The sequence below is a fragment of the Physeter macrocephalus genome, chromosome 2, assembly GCF_002837175.3.
Source record: "Physeter macrocephalus isolate SW-GA chromosome 2, ASM283717v5, whole genome shotgun sequence".
NCBI classification, from domain to species: domain Eukaryota; kingdom Metazoa; phylum Chordata; class Mammalia; order Artiodactyla; family Physeteridae; genus Physeter; species Physeter macrocephalus.
The window spans coordinates 106722869-106738490 of NC_041215.1; the positions used below are offsets into that span (position 1 = coordinate 106722869).

At 34.4% G+C, this 15622-nt stretch overlaps 1 protein-coding gene across 3 annotated transcripts in view; it reads left to right on the forward strand.

Annotated features, from left to right (window-relative positions):
• The window catches only part of NBEAL1 (neurobeachin like 1), a 181364-nt gene that overhangs the window by 47480 nt on the left and 118262 nt on the right, over positions 1-15622 (forward strand). For all 3 annotated transcript variants that reach the window (XM_055089508.1, XM_024124568.3, XM_024124569.3), the window contains exons 7-10: positions 2184-2266; positions 6934-7019; positions 10263-10569; positions 12287-12393. In XM_055089508.1, coding sequence (XP_054945483.1) covers positions 2184-2266; positions 6934-7019; positions 10263-10569; positions 12287-12393 — 583 coding nt within the window. The remainder of the gene's footprint in view (positions 1-2183; positions 2267-6933; positions 7020-10262; positions 10570-12286; positions 12394-15622) is intronic.

Genomic DNA, 15622 nt, shown 5'->3' on the forward strand with positions numbered 1-15622 from the left:
TTTGCATCCCTCTCAGCAACCTGTTGATATGTATTGGCATCAACTAGGTGCTAAACGTTTGGCCCAAATATCAGCTAATAATGGAGCAACCAAATATACTATGTTCTAAAAATGGTACATTATTAGCTGTTTTGTCTTATCCTATTGAAAACGTGCAGTGCGAACTACTTACGCTTTAATATTTGTGTTATGTATAATAGTTTTCACCTCTTTAATTTAGCTTATTAAATTTTAGCACAGTTATAATGGAAATTATTTATGTTCATATGTTACATCTAATACAGAGCCTTTAGAATGAGTCATTAATCATAAATTGCAGGAGTACATTTTCATTATGTTAATCAAATGAGAATCTTTATTTTTGTTTGTAGCACAGGATTTTTGGATAGGATATATCCAATGTATTAGTTAATATCATAATTTATAATAAATGTGCAAAATGTAAATAATCGCATGGAAAAACCTAACTGAAAGCTAAATCAGATTTCATCCTTCTAAAATTAATTTTTCTACAACATGACTAATTTTTTTAAGGCATGACTCAGTTTTTTATTTGAAACTCTAGAAATATTTATATTGTTGGAAACACATAAAAAATTTTGATAATCTTAAATAGGAAGATCCAGTAATGTTCTAAGATGTTATATTTGAAATTAAAATAAATACAGAAGTATGATAATTCTTAAGCCCTCTACGCAATGGAAATAGGCATAGATTTGGAAAGCAGTGCAGTAGCAAATGGTATCTGATATGATTTCTAGTGAATCTGGATATTAGATCTGGATCTTAGAACTCTTTAGTGTGTCAGTACTAAGTCCAGCTGTGCCTATCCTGTTCGGCTTATTCTATGATCAACTGGCTTTTCTTTCTATATTATTTATAAGGAACAATTGTATTAATTATAAAGAAAATAATTTCAATACCTTAATTGAATATTGTTCAAATTGTTGAGAAGAAGGCATCTTAATCCAATGCTTTATCAGTAGATTGTATTTAAATGTATGGAATTTCTATGTGGCTGTTCTCCAAATATTTTCCATTTTTGTTGGCTCTAACACTGTTTTTTTTTTTTAAGATTTAACAAAGTTTATTAAATCACTTGCTCTCTGTAAAGGCATGATTTGACTACCTTTTTTTTTAGTGAGAGCAAAAAGATTTTGGAGCGTATTTATACATTATTAAATTAATTAATTTTTTGAATTTTATTTTATTTTTTTATACAGCAGGTTCTTATTAGTTATCCATTTTATACATATTAGTGTATACATGTCAATCCCAGTCTCCCAGTTCATCCCACCACCACCACCCGCCCCGCCACTTCCCCTCCTTGGTGTCCATAGGTTTGTTCTCTACATCTGTGTCTCTATTTCTGCACTGCAAACCGCTTCACCTGTACCATTTTTCTAGGTTTCTAACAGTGTTAAGAGCTTGTTTAGGGGACGGAAAAGTCTGTTTTTTGTTTTTGCTCTTTTGGATTTTCAGCAGTCCACCAGTTGCTGATATGTCATTGTAACAGTAACCTTTATTCCCTAAGCCCCCACACCCACCATGCCCATCTAAGAGATTCATTTTGTGTTGAATTGAAATGTTCTTTGTAAAAGCACATGCTGTTTGTGTTGGCCTTACCGAAGTCTGTAGAAATATTTCAGCCATCAAAATTACTGAAATTGTGATTAAAAACAAAAATAATCCCAGCCCTCTGGATCTGTATCCTTCAGGTGGAAGAAGCCAGTGGTATGGAGTCTTTGTGTCCAGATAAAATTTCAGAAAGTGGCACAGAGTAGCTTTATTTCTGATGAATTTCATTTGCACTGTAGGGATAAGCTACTACCTTAGGTATCAAATTAGCAGTACTACTGAACTAGTTCTGTTACATTTTGGAAATTTTAAATGGCTATTTCCTTTTTCTATTTCCAGTTGTTAGGAAACTTAACGTGACTGCTACATTTCACCGTTAATTGTTTTAAATTTTTGTGTAATTCGAAAGAAGAAATCCTTTCAGTTGGTGAGCATTTAAATTAGTGGCTAGACTTCCTTTTCAAGATTATGCCAATCCTGGTGATGTATTATTCAGTACACAAATCAAAAGTAAAATATTAAATTTATTTTATAATTGTTTTTGTAATTGTGCCTTCTCTACTTGCCCATGTTGTAATTTGGTATTAACTTCTTTTTAACAATAGACGAATCCTTAGTACTGTGGAAAAGAGCAGACAGAAATATAAACCAGCTTCTCTCACAGTGGAGTTTGTCCCTTTCTTTTATCGTAAGTAACAGCTCTAATTTCTCTTGCTTTGATTCTGATGTTACTTTGATTGTTCCTTATTCTTATTCTGATTCTGACCTTGATTCAGGCTTTGTGTATTTATAAGATAAAGATTCTAAGAAACTATTACTGGAGTACTTGATTCATGTTTTGTTGTGATTATTCTTCTTGGTTTTATTTAATTCATTGTTCTCAAAGTGTTTTTCTTTTGAGAAGAGCTGAATGTTTTAATGACGGTAGTATATTTTAAAACTTTAGAATTTTTACGGAAAATAAACTTGAGAGAATTGGTCCCCATTTGTATGACCTATATGGACTCTAGCTTTCTTTCTTTAAAAAAATGATTTTGCCATATTTTAAGAATGTAGAAAATTTTGCAGAATATAAAAGGAACACCTTGTGTTTCCCACTCAAATTGGTCAGATCTTAACATTTTGCCATTTTGCCATATTTGCTTGAATTCTCTCACTCTTTTTTTTTTTTTTCTTAAGAAATAAAATAAGACAAATAGTCCCTGGAAGGGCAGTTGGTCCTGTCCAAAATATATATGACATTTGGCCCACGCCAAAAGATCCTTGATATTTGGTCCTGTCCAAAAAGTCCATAAGACACTTGACTATGCCAAAAGGTCCTTGAAATTTGCTCCTATCCAAATGAGCATATTTGGTTCATGCCATATGGTTTTGGGTAGGACCAAATGTCAGGAACTTTTTGGCATGGACCAAATATCTTATGGACATTTTGGACAGGACCAAATATCTGCTAACCAAATAGTCCTTTGTTTGATTGCTCGGTGAAGATGATTGCAGTGCCCACTTTGCTTGACCACCAGTAGTGATACTGCCTTCAGCTAGATAATCAAACTCACATGTCCACAGTAGGAAACCCAGCATGCCAGTTGAACAGTGTAGGTGTTTCTTTTCAGGAGGAGATCTCAGAACACTCCAAGGGCTTTTCTTGGGTTTTCTAAGTGAGGGTATGCAACCAAATTGGTGGGTGTGTGAGCCACTCTGGCTTTGAAGTACAGTATCCCTTAGAAGGCATGTATAGCTTATAGTAACCCATGAATGTAATTTCCACATCCTGGGAAGGGAAATGCCTAAATTACAAGTTGCAGTCAGGGAAGCCCAATGTTATTCTATAGTTATCATAGTTTTCCTAGTCCAGATCAAGGACCATTTTTACCATAAGCAATGTTGCTTGGTAACTCATTTGTCACTCATTGATGGTCCACATTTGTCAGATTTCCAGAAATATAATTCTTGGTCCATTTTCCTATAGAGAAGGAGAAAGGGTTTTTCCTACCCTTTGTTAATCAGTATTCACAGTAGTGATAGTGAAAATTTTCAATTGTAAAGATGTTTTTCCTTTTGCAATTTTGCAAGATATCCTTGGAATGATACTGTGGCATAGGGTGAATATCTTATTTTTCAACATTTTTTCACCTAATATTTTGCATCCATTGATGATACTTGCCTGGATCAGTTATTTTATTGAGGGTTGCAATATTGTGGTCTTCACATTCTGTCCTTACAGTTCTATCAGCTGTTGTGTTCTGTAAAAAAGAATTTTCCCTCATCAACTGGGGATAAACTACAGCTGTTCCAAAAAAGGCTGGATAAAGTACTTAAATCTTTCCCTTTTACTGTCTGTTTTCAAAATGAGTTCAAATAATAGTTACTTCTAGTGGGGCAAATAAGTTTTATTTATCTCTTTTTTGTGTATCACTGTGGACTCAGTGACTTTCATTTATTCAATGTTACAATCAGGTTATAGTTTTTGAAGCTAAAATTATTCCGAACTTGATCACTAAGAGCATTTTATCCTATTCAGTTTGCCTTTTCATTTAATTGCGTCTTTTAAAACACAGAAGCTTTAAATATTAATGGAATCTAATATATAAATTTTTTTTTATGATCTGTGGTTTTTGTGCCTTACCAAAGAAATCTTGGTTACCTCAAGGTCATGAAGATTTTCTCTTATGTTTTCTTCTATTATGTCAGTTACCTGTTTTGAGTTAGTATTTTCTATCTAGCATAACGTTTTTCATTATCGTTCCAGCAAGATTTGTTGAAAAAGCTCTTCTTTCTTCCATTGAGTTACCTTGGCACATTTGTCAAAAATCTGTTGACCATAAAACATGGGTTGACTTCTGGATTCTCTTTTTTGTTTCACATGTCTACCTTTATGCTGTTACCATTCTGTATTGATTATTGTGACTTTATACTAAGTCCTTAAGTCATTAAGACCTCCAACTTTGTTCTTCCTTTTCAAATTGTTTTCATTATTCTGGATCATTTGCATTTTTACATATATTTTAGAATCCATTTTTCAGTATTGTTACAAAAAAGCTTGATGGGATTTTGATTGGGATTGTATTGAATCTGTGGATCCATTTGAGGAGAATTGCCACCTTAAGAATATTGAGACTTCCAATTCATGAATCTGATATATCTCATTGTTTATTTGTATGTTATTTATTTCTTTAACCAGTATTACATAGTTTTCAGCATATAGATTGTGCACATATTTTGTTAATTTATCCCCAAATATTTATCCCAAGTACTTGTAGATGTAAAGTCTTTAAAATAAACTATTGCAAGTTTTTTGAAAAGCCTTATCTTCATGACCTGTTTTTTGATAATGAAATGTTCCTTCGTATCCATGGTAATATTCCTTGCCTTGTCTTGGTGATATTCCTTGTCTATTTTGTCAGATACTAGTATTGTATCTGACACTCCAGCAATCTTATGATTAGAATTTGTTTTCTGTATGTCCTCTGTGGCTGAATAGAACTCTATCATCTTTGTGAAATCTGAAATTTCAGTTTACAACTTCTTGGTAGGTTTTTGCCTGTCTTGTGGGATTTCATACTATAATTTAGGACTGGTACTTGGACTCAAAGTGAGCCCTTTGCATATTTCTGGATTGCTTTCTCTGTATGTAGAGCTTCCTCCATTCAAGTACTGCTTTACAAATTCCAGTTGCCTAGGCCTCCCCAAACTTTTTATCTGTCTCCTAACTCAGCAAATAGCCATGTTCTTTTAGGGTTCCTCTTTTCTCTGCATTTGTTCAGAAAATGTCTACAAACCAGAAGCTGAGGTGATCCTTGGGTTCACTTTGCTTTCCTTCTCTTGTGTATCACAATAGAAGGACAATTTCTAGAACCTAAAAATCTCTAGAGCCTATTTTTTTCCAATTTTCTAGTTATTTATAGCAGGAAAACATGTGTAGTGACAGTTATTCCAACATAGCTGGAATGACTTAATTTTTTAATTGTAAATTTCTATCAATACACTTTAACTCAAAATTGTTTCTTTTTGGTAATGTTTCTTATGTATAAAAATTGGATATAATTCTATTGTTATAATCTTGTCTTTGTGTGTAATGATGTATGCAAAAGGGTATTCATTACTGGATTGTTAGTAGTATCAAAAGAAAATGGAAAAGCATAAACATTTATCAGTAGAGAACTGGTTAAGTAAATTAAGGTACGTCATTGTAGTGGAATGCTCTCTAGTCATTCCACTACTGATGAATAATGCAGATGTATATGTTAAGATGTAATAATGCCCAGAATGTATTAAGCATAATGTATTAAGCAAAAAAGCATAATGCAGTATTATATGTAGAGCTTTTTTGCTTTTTTTTTTAAGGTGTGGGGAGCAAGGTGGATTGAGGAATAGTTTAGAGGGAAACTTGCTTTTCCTTGTCAGTTCTTTTATGCTGTTTAAATTTTTCTGTATAATGTACATGTATAACCTTTTAAAAACAATAAAATTATGTTAAAAGAAAGGTTACTATTGGTACTAGAACTTTAGAATATTGGCCCTGGAGTGGACCCAGGAGATCTTTTTTTTTTTTTTTTTTTTTTTTTTTTTTTTTTTTTTTTTTTGCGGTACGCGGGCCTCTCATTGCTGTGGCCTCTCCCGTTGCGGAGCACAGGCTCCAGACACGCAGGCTCAGCGGCCATGGCTCACGGGCCCAGCCGCTCCGCGGCATGTGGGATCTTCCCGGACTGGGGCACGAACCCGTGTCCCCTGCATCGGCAGGCGGACTCGCAACCACTGCACCACCAGGGAAGCCCCCCAGGAGATCTTTTTATCTAACTCTTTCAATTTTATAATTGAATAATAATAGTTATACTAATAAGCAGTAGTACTAGTAGTAAAAAGACATCTAGTTTTATTGCAGATTTGGGTTAATTTGTAGCTCTGTCACTTAGTAACCCGATGACTTTAGGCACCGTATTAAATTTTGACCTTCCATTTGCTCATTTCTAAATGGGGGCAGAATATCTTCCTCATATGGAGTATTATGAGAATTAAATGAGGTAACATAAAGAAAGTATCTAAAATGCTCCCTGATTGATGGTTTCTCTTTTCCTTTCCTATGAAAAAAAAATGCATGTTAACTTTGCCTTTTAACAAATTTTAGCCTTTCACAAATCTTTTTTAAAAATTTTGTTGTTTTGTTTTGTTTTTTATAATTAATTTTTACTGGAGTATAGTTGCTTTACAATGTTGTGTTAGCTTCTACTCTGCAGCAAAGTGAATGAGCTACACAAATCGTTTTTGATGTTTCTGTGTCAGACATTCCTTAGAGATCAGTCATACTGTGGAAGAGAAACCTTATTTATTTATTTATTTTGTGTATTATATTCACAGAATGTTTTCAAGAAAGTGAGCATCTCAAGGAAAGTCTTAAGTGTTGCTTATTGCATCTCTTTGGAGCCATTGTAGCTGGTGGGCAGGTGAGGAACATGTTGAAAGTTAACCTATAAAATGATAGTAAACAGTGCAAAAAGTTTTCCATGGATTATTTAATGAATTCTTTGTCTTTTTAAAAATTTCATGAACCATACAAATATTTTTTTGAGTTTAGATCTTGTTTAAAACTTAACTTACTTACTTCTTTTATTTATTAAGTTCCAAAAAACCTAAGTAATAATATTAGCATTAACAATAAAATTACTGCATAAATAACTAGATTTAACAGTTCTTGGTATTTGAAGTTCTTAGTTGTATTAACTTTCAGCTTCCAGTTCTTACTTTAGAATATAGAGGATAGTCATCCCTGTTAGTTCATTTGATGAAATAAAACTCTAGCCATTTGATTTCCTAAGACATATGAATTTAGTCACTCTGCTGTCTATTTTTAATTATTAAATGCATACATACATGGCTTATATACATTTTTCAACAAACTAGTTTTTAAATTACAAGAAAGAAGTTCTAGTAATTTTTTTTTTAATTGAACATCTTAAAAGATGTCTCTAGTAAACTTTGAATCTAACTACTAGTTGAAAACAGGATTATAGTTCAGAAGGAATATTCTACTTGTTTTGTTTAACCACACAGTTTAGATCAGAGGTTTCTAACACATTTTATATCACATACCCCTTTGGCAGTCTGATATAGCCCCTTGTCAGAATGTTTTCCCATGCCTAAAATAAAATACATATGATCACAAAGGAAACTATACTGAAATGCAGTTACTAAAATATTAACAAAACAAGTTTGTAACATAGTAATGTGCTTCTTTATAACACATCAAATAAAATACAGCAGCAAGTCTAGTGACTAATGTAATTTCAAAGAAGAGATGAGAGTAAATGATGTTTCAAGACACTACAACAACTATAATACATGAAAATGTATATGATTTCTATTGATGACAAAAATCACAGGTATTGCTAATAAAACTGCTTGGGTTTCCTAGTGGGCCACCTTGCCCTCTCCTCTGCACTCTAGTAGAAGATTAGAGTCTCTGTAGTGAGGGGGATGGTGACCAGAATCCTATTTTTCAGTTTGTTTGCTTTGTCACCTTCCTTTATTAGCTAATATCCTTCTTTTGCTTCAGTACCTCCCCATTTCCATCATTTCTTCACTACTAAGAATAAGAATTAATAAGTGTACATGAGTAAAATTGGAAATGACATTGTTTTTGACTGATGCCGAAACTGGTTGGATCCTGTTCCCTTTTTGAATATACCCAGACTTGTTCTTGTTAGGGCCTGGGGTAATCGAGCCCCGAGAGACCTCCAGTGATTAAAGCTCACATGGAAATCAAATAGGTTGGAAGCCCAATTTATTATTTTATGTTACTGAGAATACTCAAAATCCTTATAATCAGGTCATAGCTATAGTTACAAATATATTGAAATCAGAAGGCTGTTGAATATAGCCTCAGTACAAGGGAATTTAGATGAATAGCTAAAGGCATAATAATGGCTTTGTCACAGAGTCAAAAAAGTCCAATGACTGGTCTCCCTTTCCAAAGCATCATGCCTGGCTTCCCACTGGTATATTTATGCTGTTTTGTGCTATGTTAAGAGCAGGGGCTCTGGAGCCAGACTGACATAGGTTTGAATCCTATGTCATTTCTAACTAGTTGTGTGACCTTGGATAAACTGTTTACATTTGTTTAGTTTCTCTATTTGTAATGTGAAAATAGTAACACTTGTAAGTCAGTCATAAGGACCAAATGACACATAATATATGTAAAACACTTAACAAAGTGCCTGTGCTTATAAGAATGAAGTATATCACAGGGATATCAGATTTATGATTCCTTGAAAGTAGCAGTAAATACTGAAGTTCTAGTAGCTTAATTAGAAGTTTACCTTTTTTCTTTTGTTTAAAAAAAAAAAATAGCTGTAAGCAGTCCAGAGTTAATCTGGTGGCTCTAACCTCTTCAGGGACTCAGGTACCTTTTGAATGTCAATTTGTTATCCTTACTATTATTTCTTGTGGTACAAAATAGCTTCTAGAGTTTTGGCCACCATGTCTACATTTTGGGCACAAAGATGGAGGGGGAGGTGAAGAAGGAGACAAATGGCAGGTGCCAGTTATCTTTGAAGGAGATACTGAAAAGCTGACAGTATCTCATTTGTCAAACTCCATCAGATAGCTGCAAAGTTGCAAATATGTTCAGATTAAAAGTTTGATAAAACTTGTTTCCTCAGCCTCCTTAACAGCAGAGGAGGTTAGGAAATGTAATGTTTATTCCTGGTAGCCATGTGTCCAGCAAAAACTTCAGGGGTTCTGTTAATAAGGAAGCAGAGGAAAATTGATGTTGGATGGGCCATCAGCAATTTCTTCCATAGTAGCACTTGTTATTACTGATATTATTTATCATATTGATAATCAGTCCAAATGGCCTAAGTGTTATTACTTTCAGATGATTTTACATAATTATACTCTGATTTATTATTTATGAATTTAACAACTTAGGGCAACATATTTATTTCAAGTTTAATGGATCACCTCAAATAGCTACCAGTTATTTAGAGTTTCAGAAATATGTATGTAGAATCAGAGCCAAGCCAGTCCTCTTATATATCTATATTATTTGGGATAATATGATATAAATGATATATGTAATTTGGTATAACCAACAGAAAACCTGAGAGAGGCTTGGCCAAATCGACGTGTTTATTTTTATTCTTGCATAAAAGATCCAGATGCAGGCGGTTCTGGGATAGCACAGCAACTCAATGATATCATCAGGGACTAAGGTCCTTGTGTTCCTGTTCTGCTCTGTAGCCTGCTACTTTAATTCTGGGGCTTGTTTCCTCATGATATAAAGGTGGCTCCAAGCTTCTTGTCTGCATTTCAGGCAGGAAAAGGGTGAAAAAGCCAAGAGCAAAGGATCCTTCCCTTTTTAATTTGTAAAGTGATATCCTCTTCATGGTCTACTGGCATATATTCTTGACCAGAACTATGTCACATGGCTACGCCTAGCTACAAGGGAGGGTGGTAAGTAAGTTTTCTACATGGGCAGATGACTATCTGAATAAAATCAGAATTCTGTTAGTAGTGAAGAAATGTGTAAAACACCAGCGGTGTCTGTCAAAGTATCTGTGTAAAATTTTTTCAATGTTGATTTATAAAGAAAAAGTTGTCTGCAGATTTATTAAATTCTCTTTGTTTTTGCAAACGTACAGCACTTCAGTTAGATTTGGGTTTCATTTTTATTGTCTCTCATGTTTCAGAGGAATGCTTTGCAAGCAATTTCTCCAGCCACCATGGAGGTTCTCATGAGAGTTTTGGCCGATTGCGATTCTTGGGAGGACGGAAATCCTGAAGAAGTGGGTAGGAAGGTAGAACTTACTCTGAAGTGCCTTACAGAGGTGGTACATATCCTTCTCACTAGCAGCTCTGATCAGCGTCAAGTGGAAACCAGCACTATTTTGGAGAACTATTTTAAATTGCTAAATTCAGATCATTCAGCTTTACCTAACCAAAGGAGGTCCAGACTGTGGGAAAGCCGGTTCATAGCTCTACAGATCAAAATGCTGAGTGAGTATTAGATGAAGTTTATTATATTCAGTTTTCTCTGAATCTAGTTTTTTTTTTTTTTACCTTTATAGTCTCCGTTTTCATTTAGAATCCAAGGCCATTGTATAGAAAATATTGATTGTTTAATTCAGATATTATGTGACTTTAGATTTGACTTCAAAATAATATGGAATTGATTTGTCTTTCACATATTTGCTTTAACAGTGACAAAATTGAACCTCTATATTCTCTTTTTTTTTTAAACATCTTTATTGGAGTATAATTGCTTTACAGTGGTGTGTTAGTTTCTGCTTTATAACAAAGTGAATCAGTTATACATATACGTATGTTCCCATATCTCTTCCCTCTTGCGTCTCCCCTCAAGTCCATTCTCTAGTAGGTCTGTGTCTTTATTCCCGTCTTATCCCTAGGTTCTTCATGACATTTTTTTTTTCTCTTTTGAAAGTTGTAATCCACTAAAAGCATCAATGTTCAAAAGAAAATAAGCTGTGATTTTGAAATTCTAGGAAAAGTAAATTTTCAGAAAGTGCCATTTGTAGTTTCTAACCTATGGCAAAGAGTCACATACAATCAATTTTTTATGTGCTTCTAATACATCTCTGTAGAAATCACTTCAGCATGTCCTTCCTTTTGAGGGTTTCTTGTTTCTTGTTTTGTTTTGATTCCTCAGATCCTCTGTGTGTATGTGTCTTGTTTTTCTTTCCCTCTCTTTGTGTTGGTTGTTTTGTGTAATTCTGTGCTTCTTTCTCTCTCTCCCCCTCTCCCGCCTCCCTGCAAGCTCCTTCACCAATATACGTGATTTCTTTTTGTATTCCTGTTAGATTGATAGATACTAATATTATTGAGAGTTCCTTTTTATAAAAGTAAAATATTTTCATTATAGCTAAACTAGAAAATTCAGATAAGTGAAAAAATGTTTTTGTATCCTGCCACCCGACATAACCAACATTAATGGTTTGTTGTATACCCCTAGAGACTTTAAAAAATGTTTGTGTGGGTATGTGTGTGGTGTCCAATTTAAAAATATTGGACATCAAAATCTCAGTGAAACTTAATGTTTCATAACAACAGTGTTTTTGTAGGAAAATAAGATTCATCTTATATAGTTTCTATTCTTTTATATGTTATAACATGTCATGTTTTATAGTTATTATAAATTATAAGTTTATAAGGAAATTTGAGTCTATATTGAATGGACTTCTTTTTTATTATGAACTTGCATATTACCTATGTCAAATGTCCCTTGATTTCTGAGTGGGGACATCCTTTCAGTAGGAAACAAGACCAAAGCACCATCACAAATGGATTAATTACCTTAGTCTCATTTCATGATAGCCATATGTTAATTTTATACTATAGAAATGAGACTATGTTGCCGAACATAACCAAGTGTTGCTTATTCATAGCAAGTTGGGAACCACAGTTTATTACACTTAAGTTATAATGGAAGAACACCTAAGTAAATCTCTGGGAAATATATATCATTCTTATATATAAAAACATAAATATTTTTACTAATAAATTATAAAAATGTTTACTTTTTTTTCACATAATAAGTACAGGTTTTGTTTTCTACTCCCCCTCTTTATTATTTCCTATTAATTTACATCTGTTTGTTAGCCAAAAAGCCTAAATTAAGTATATGGCTAGAGTGACTGTTTCTGTGATCCCAGATTTTCCACTTTATTAATGGACAATTTTGTTTTTAATTTCCTAGATACCATTACAGCCATGTTAGACTGCAGAGATAGGCCTGTTCTTCAGGCTATTTTTCTTAACAGTAATTGCTTTGAACATCTCATACGACTGCTACAGAACTGCAAGGTATTTTTCTATTATTACTATTATTGTTGTCTTTGATTTTAAGAAGCTCTTATTTTGTTTATGTTTTGATTCTATTTTGAGCATATTATAACTATAACTAAATTTTTTTATTGTGGTAAAATACACGTAACGTAAAATTTACCATCTTAATCATTTTTAAATATATAGTTCAGTGGTATTAAATACATTCATGTTGTTGTCACAACCATTACCACCATCCATCCCCCATAACTCTTCATCTTGTAAAACTAAAACTCTATATCCATTAAACAACTCTACATTCTCCTCTCCGTTCAGCCCTTGGCAACTACTATTCTTGCTGTCTCTGTGATTTTGACTACTCTAAGTACCTCGTATAGGTGGAATTATACAGTGTTTGATTTTTTGTGACTGGCTTATTTCATTCAGCATAATATCCTCAAGATTCATCCATGTTGTAGCATATTGCAGAATTTCCTTTCTTTTTAAGACTGAATAGTATCTCATTGTATGTATATATATGTATATACCACATTTTGTTTATTCATTCTTCTGTTGATGGACTCTTGTGTTGATTCTACCTTTTGGCTATCATGGATAATGTTGCTATGAACATGAGTATACAAATATCTTTTCAAGACCCTACTTTAAATTCTTTTTGGTATATATCCAGAAGTGGGTTTGCTGGATCATATAGTAATTAAATTTTTAATTTTTTGAGGAACTACCTTACTGTTTTCCACAGTAGCTGCACCATTTTACATTGCCACCAACAGTGCACAAAGGTTCCAGTTTCTCCAAATTCTTATCAACACTTGTTTTCTTCTTTTTCTTCTTCTTCTTCTCGTCCTTCTTCTTCTTCTTCCTCTTCCTCCTCTTCCTCTTCCCCTTCCTCTTCTCCCTCTTCCTCCTCCTCCTCTTCTTCCTCTTCTTTTTTTTTGATAATAGCCATCTCAATGGGTGTGAGGTGGTATCTCATTGTAGTTTTATTTGCTTTCCTCTGATGATTAGTGATGCTGAGCATCTTTTCATGTGCTTACTGGCCATTTGTATATCATCTTTAGAGAAATGTCTATTCAAGTCCTTGGTGCATTTTTTTTTTTTTTGCGGTACGCGGGCCTCTCACCTCCGCGGCCTCTCCTGCCGCGAAGCACAGGCTCCGGATGCGCAGGCCCAGCGGCCATGGCCCACAGGCCCAGCCACTCTGCGGCACGTGGGACCCTCCCAGACCAGGGCACGAACCTGCGTCCCCTGCATCGGCAGGCGGACTCCCAACCGGTGGCGCCCTTCAAGGGGAATCATTATTATTATTATTATGTGTGTGTGTGTGTGTGTGTATGTGTGTGTGTGTGGTACGCGGGCCTCTCACTGTTGTGGCCTCTCCCGTTGTGGAGCACAGGCTCCGGACGCACAGGCTCAGCGGCCATGGCTCACGGGCCCAGCCGCTCCGCGGCATATGGGATCTTCCCGGACCGGGGCACCCACTGTGCCACCAGGGAAGCCTTCCTTGGTGCATTTTTTAATTGGGTTTTTTAGCTTTTTTGTTGTTAAGTTTCAAAGTCTTTTTTGTTATGCATTGTTAAAATTTAGTATGAGCATTTTTTTTTTTTTTTTTTGTGGTATGCGGGCTTCCCTCTGCTGCGGCCTCTCCCCGTTGCGGAGCACAGGCTCCGGACGCGCAGGCTCAGCGGCCATGGCTCACGGGCCCAGCCGCTCTGCGGCATGTGGGATCCTCCCAGACCGGGGCGCGAACCCGGTTCCCCTGCATCGGCAGGCGGACGCGCAACCACTGCGCCACCAGGGAAGTCCTAGTATGAGCATTTGATGGCATATGTTTTTGCACTTTTGTTTCACTTAAGATTATTTCATTAGCATTTTCATGTGTTATGATTTTAATATTTACATGTTATTATATTGAGTGGATGTACCATAGCTTACTTAACTATTCCCTATTGGTAAATTCTTAATTTGTTTCCAATTTTGTTTGTGATTACATAATTCTTTAAAGTTTCATAGAACAGAATTCTATTTCTAGTACAATTATTAGATCAAAGGGCATAAATTTTTTAAGTAGGGAACATTGTGTGAAAACTTATGAATAAGTGGAAAATGTAGAAAAGTAGAAAAATAAAAATACTATTAAGGTTCTTGATGTATACTTCCAATTTGCTTATTTTTAAAAGTTTTTACTAATTTACACTTGTAGCAGATTTGTGTGTAAGTACATAATAACTAATATCTCTGATTATTATATGTTTTCATGAATTTCAAGATGGCACCAGAAACCTTCTTGAGAAGGCTTTGAAAGTAAAACTACTTCAAAGAGCTTTTACCTTTCTATTTGAAGTATTCCTTTCATGAATTCCCTGTTGAAAAATACTGGAGGTCCCTTCTGATTCTGTGAGAATATTCCAGAATAAGAATTTTAACGTCAGCTCCTTGAATTTTTCCACTCTGTTAGGAGGGGTATCCTTGAAAACATTTATGTCACTATATTGCTTAACTTATAGTAAAATTGTGAAGAATAGCATAAAATAGGAAATAATATATTGATAAAGTAAGTCATAATGAATATTTATGAAGTCAACAAAAGTACCAAATTATCACTGTAGAGTCAAGATCTCTCTGTCCACCTTTTAAAAATCATTCTTGGGAAAGAAATCCTAGGGAGGTGAAAGCAGCATAAGAGAAATGTTTATAAAACCTGTTTGTTGTAAAAATGCAGCGTGGCTTTATCAGTTATAAAGACAACTTCAGTAATAAAGGCAAGATCTCACATGTGTAGAGAACCTGCCAGTCACACATTATGGAAGGATAAATCACTAGGATAAAATAGTTTCTACTAAAATTTTTTGAATGCATTTATACAGTATATGATACTAAGACATAATTAAAAATCTCATATCATGGTCAACAGTATCTTTTTTAAAAATACAAAACTGTTTGACATAGCTGTCATGATGATGAGCTAATATTTACTCTTCCTTCTTGTTATAAGCCGAAGTTTATCATTTAGATCTAGAAACTTGCTGATAGTCATACCATTCTAAAATTTAATTATTTGTTACCATTTATCACATTTTGTTTTGAAACAGGAAATGCTAGAGAAAAAACCCATTTCAGAGGGGAAAGCTAGGCTTTGGGACCTGAGCCTTCTCTCCTGGCAGTAGTCTTTATTTGTGGAATATTCTAGTCAGACTCCCTGTAGATTCCTCACTAAACTTTAGACTCATTAAGTTTTTTTTTTTTT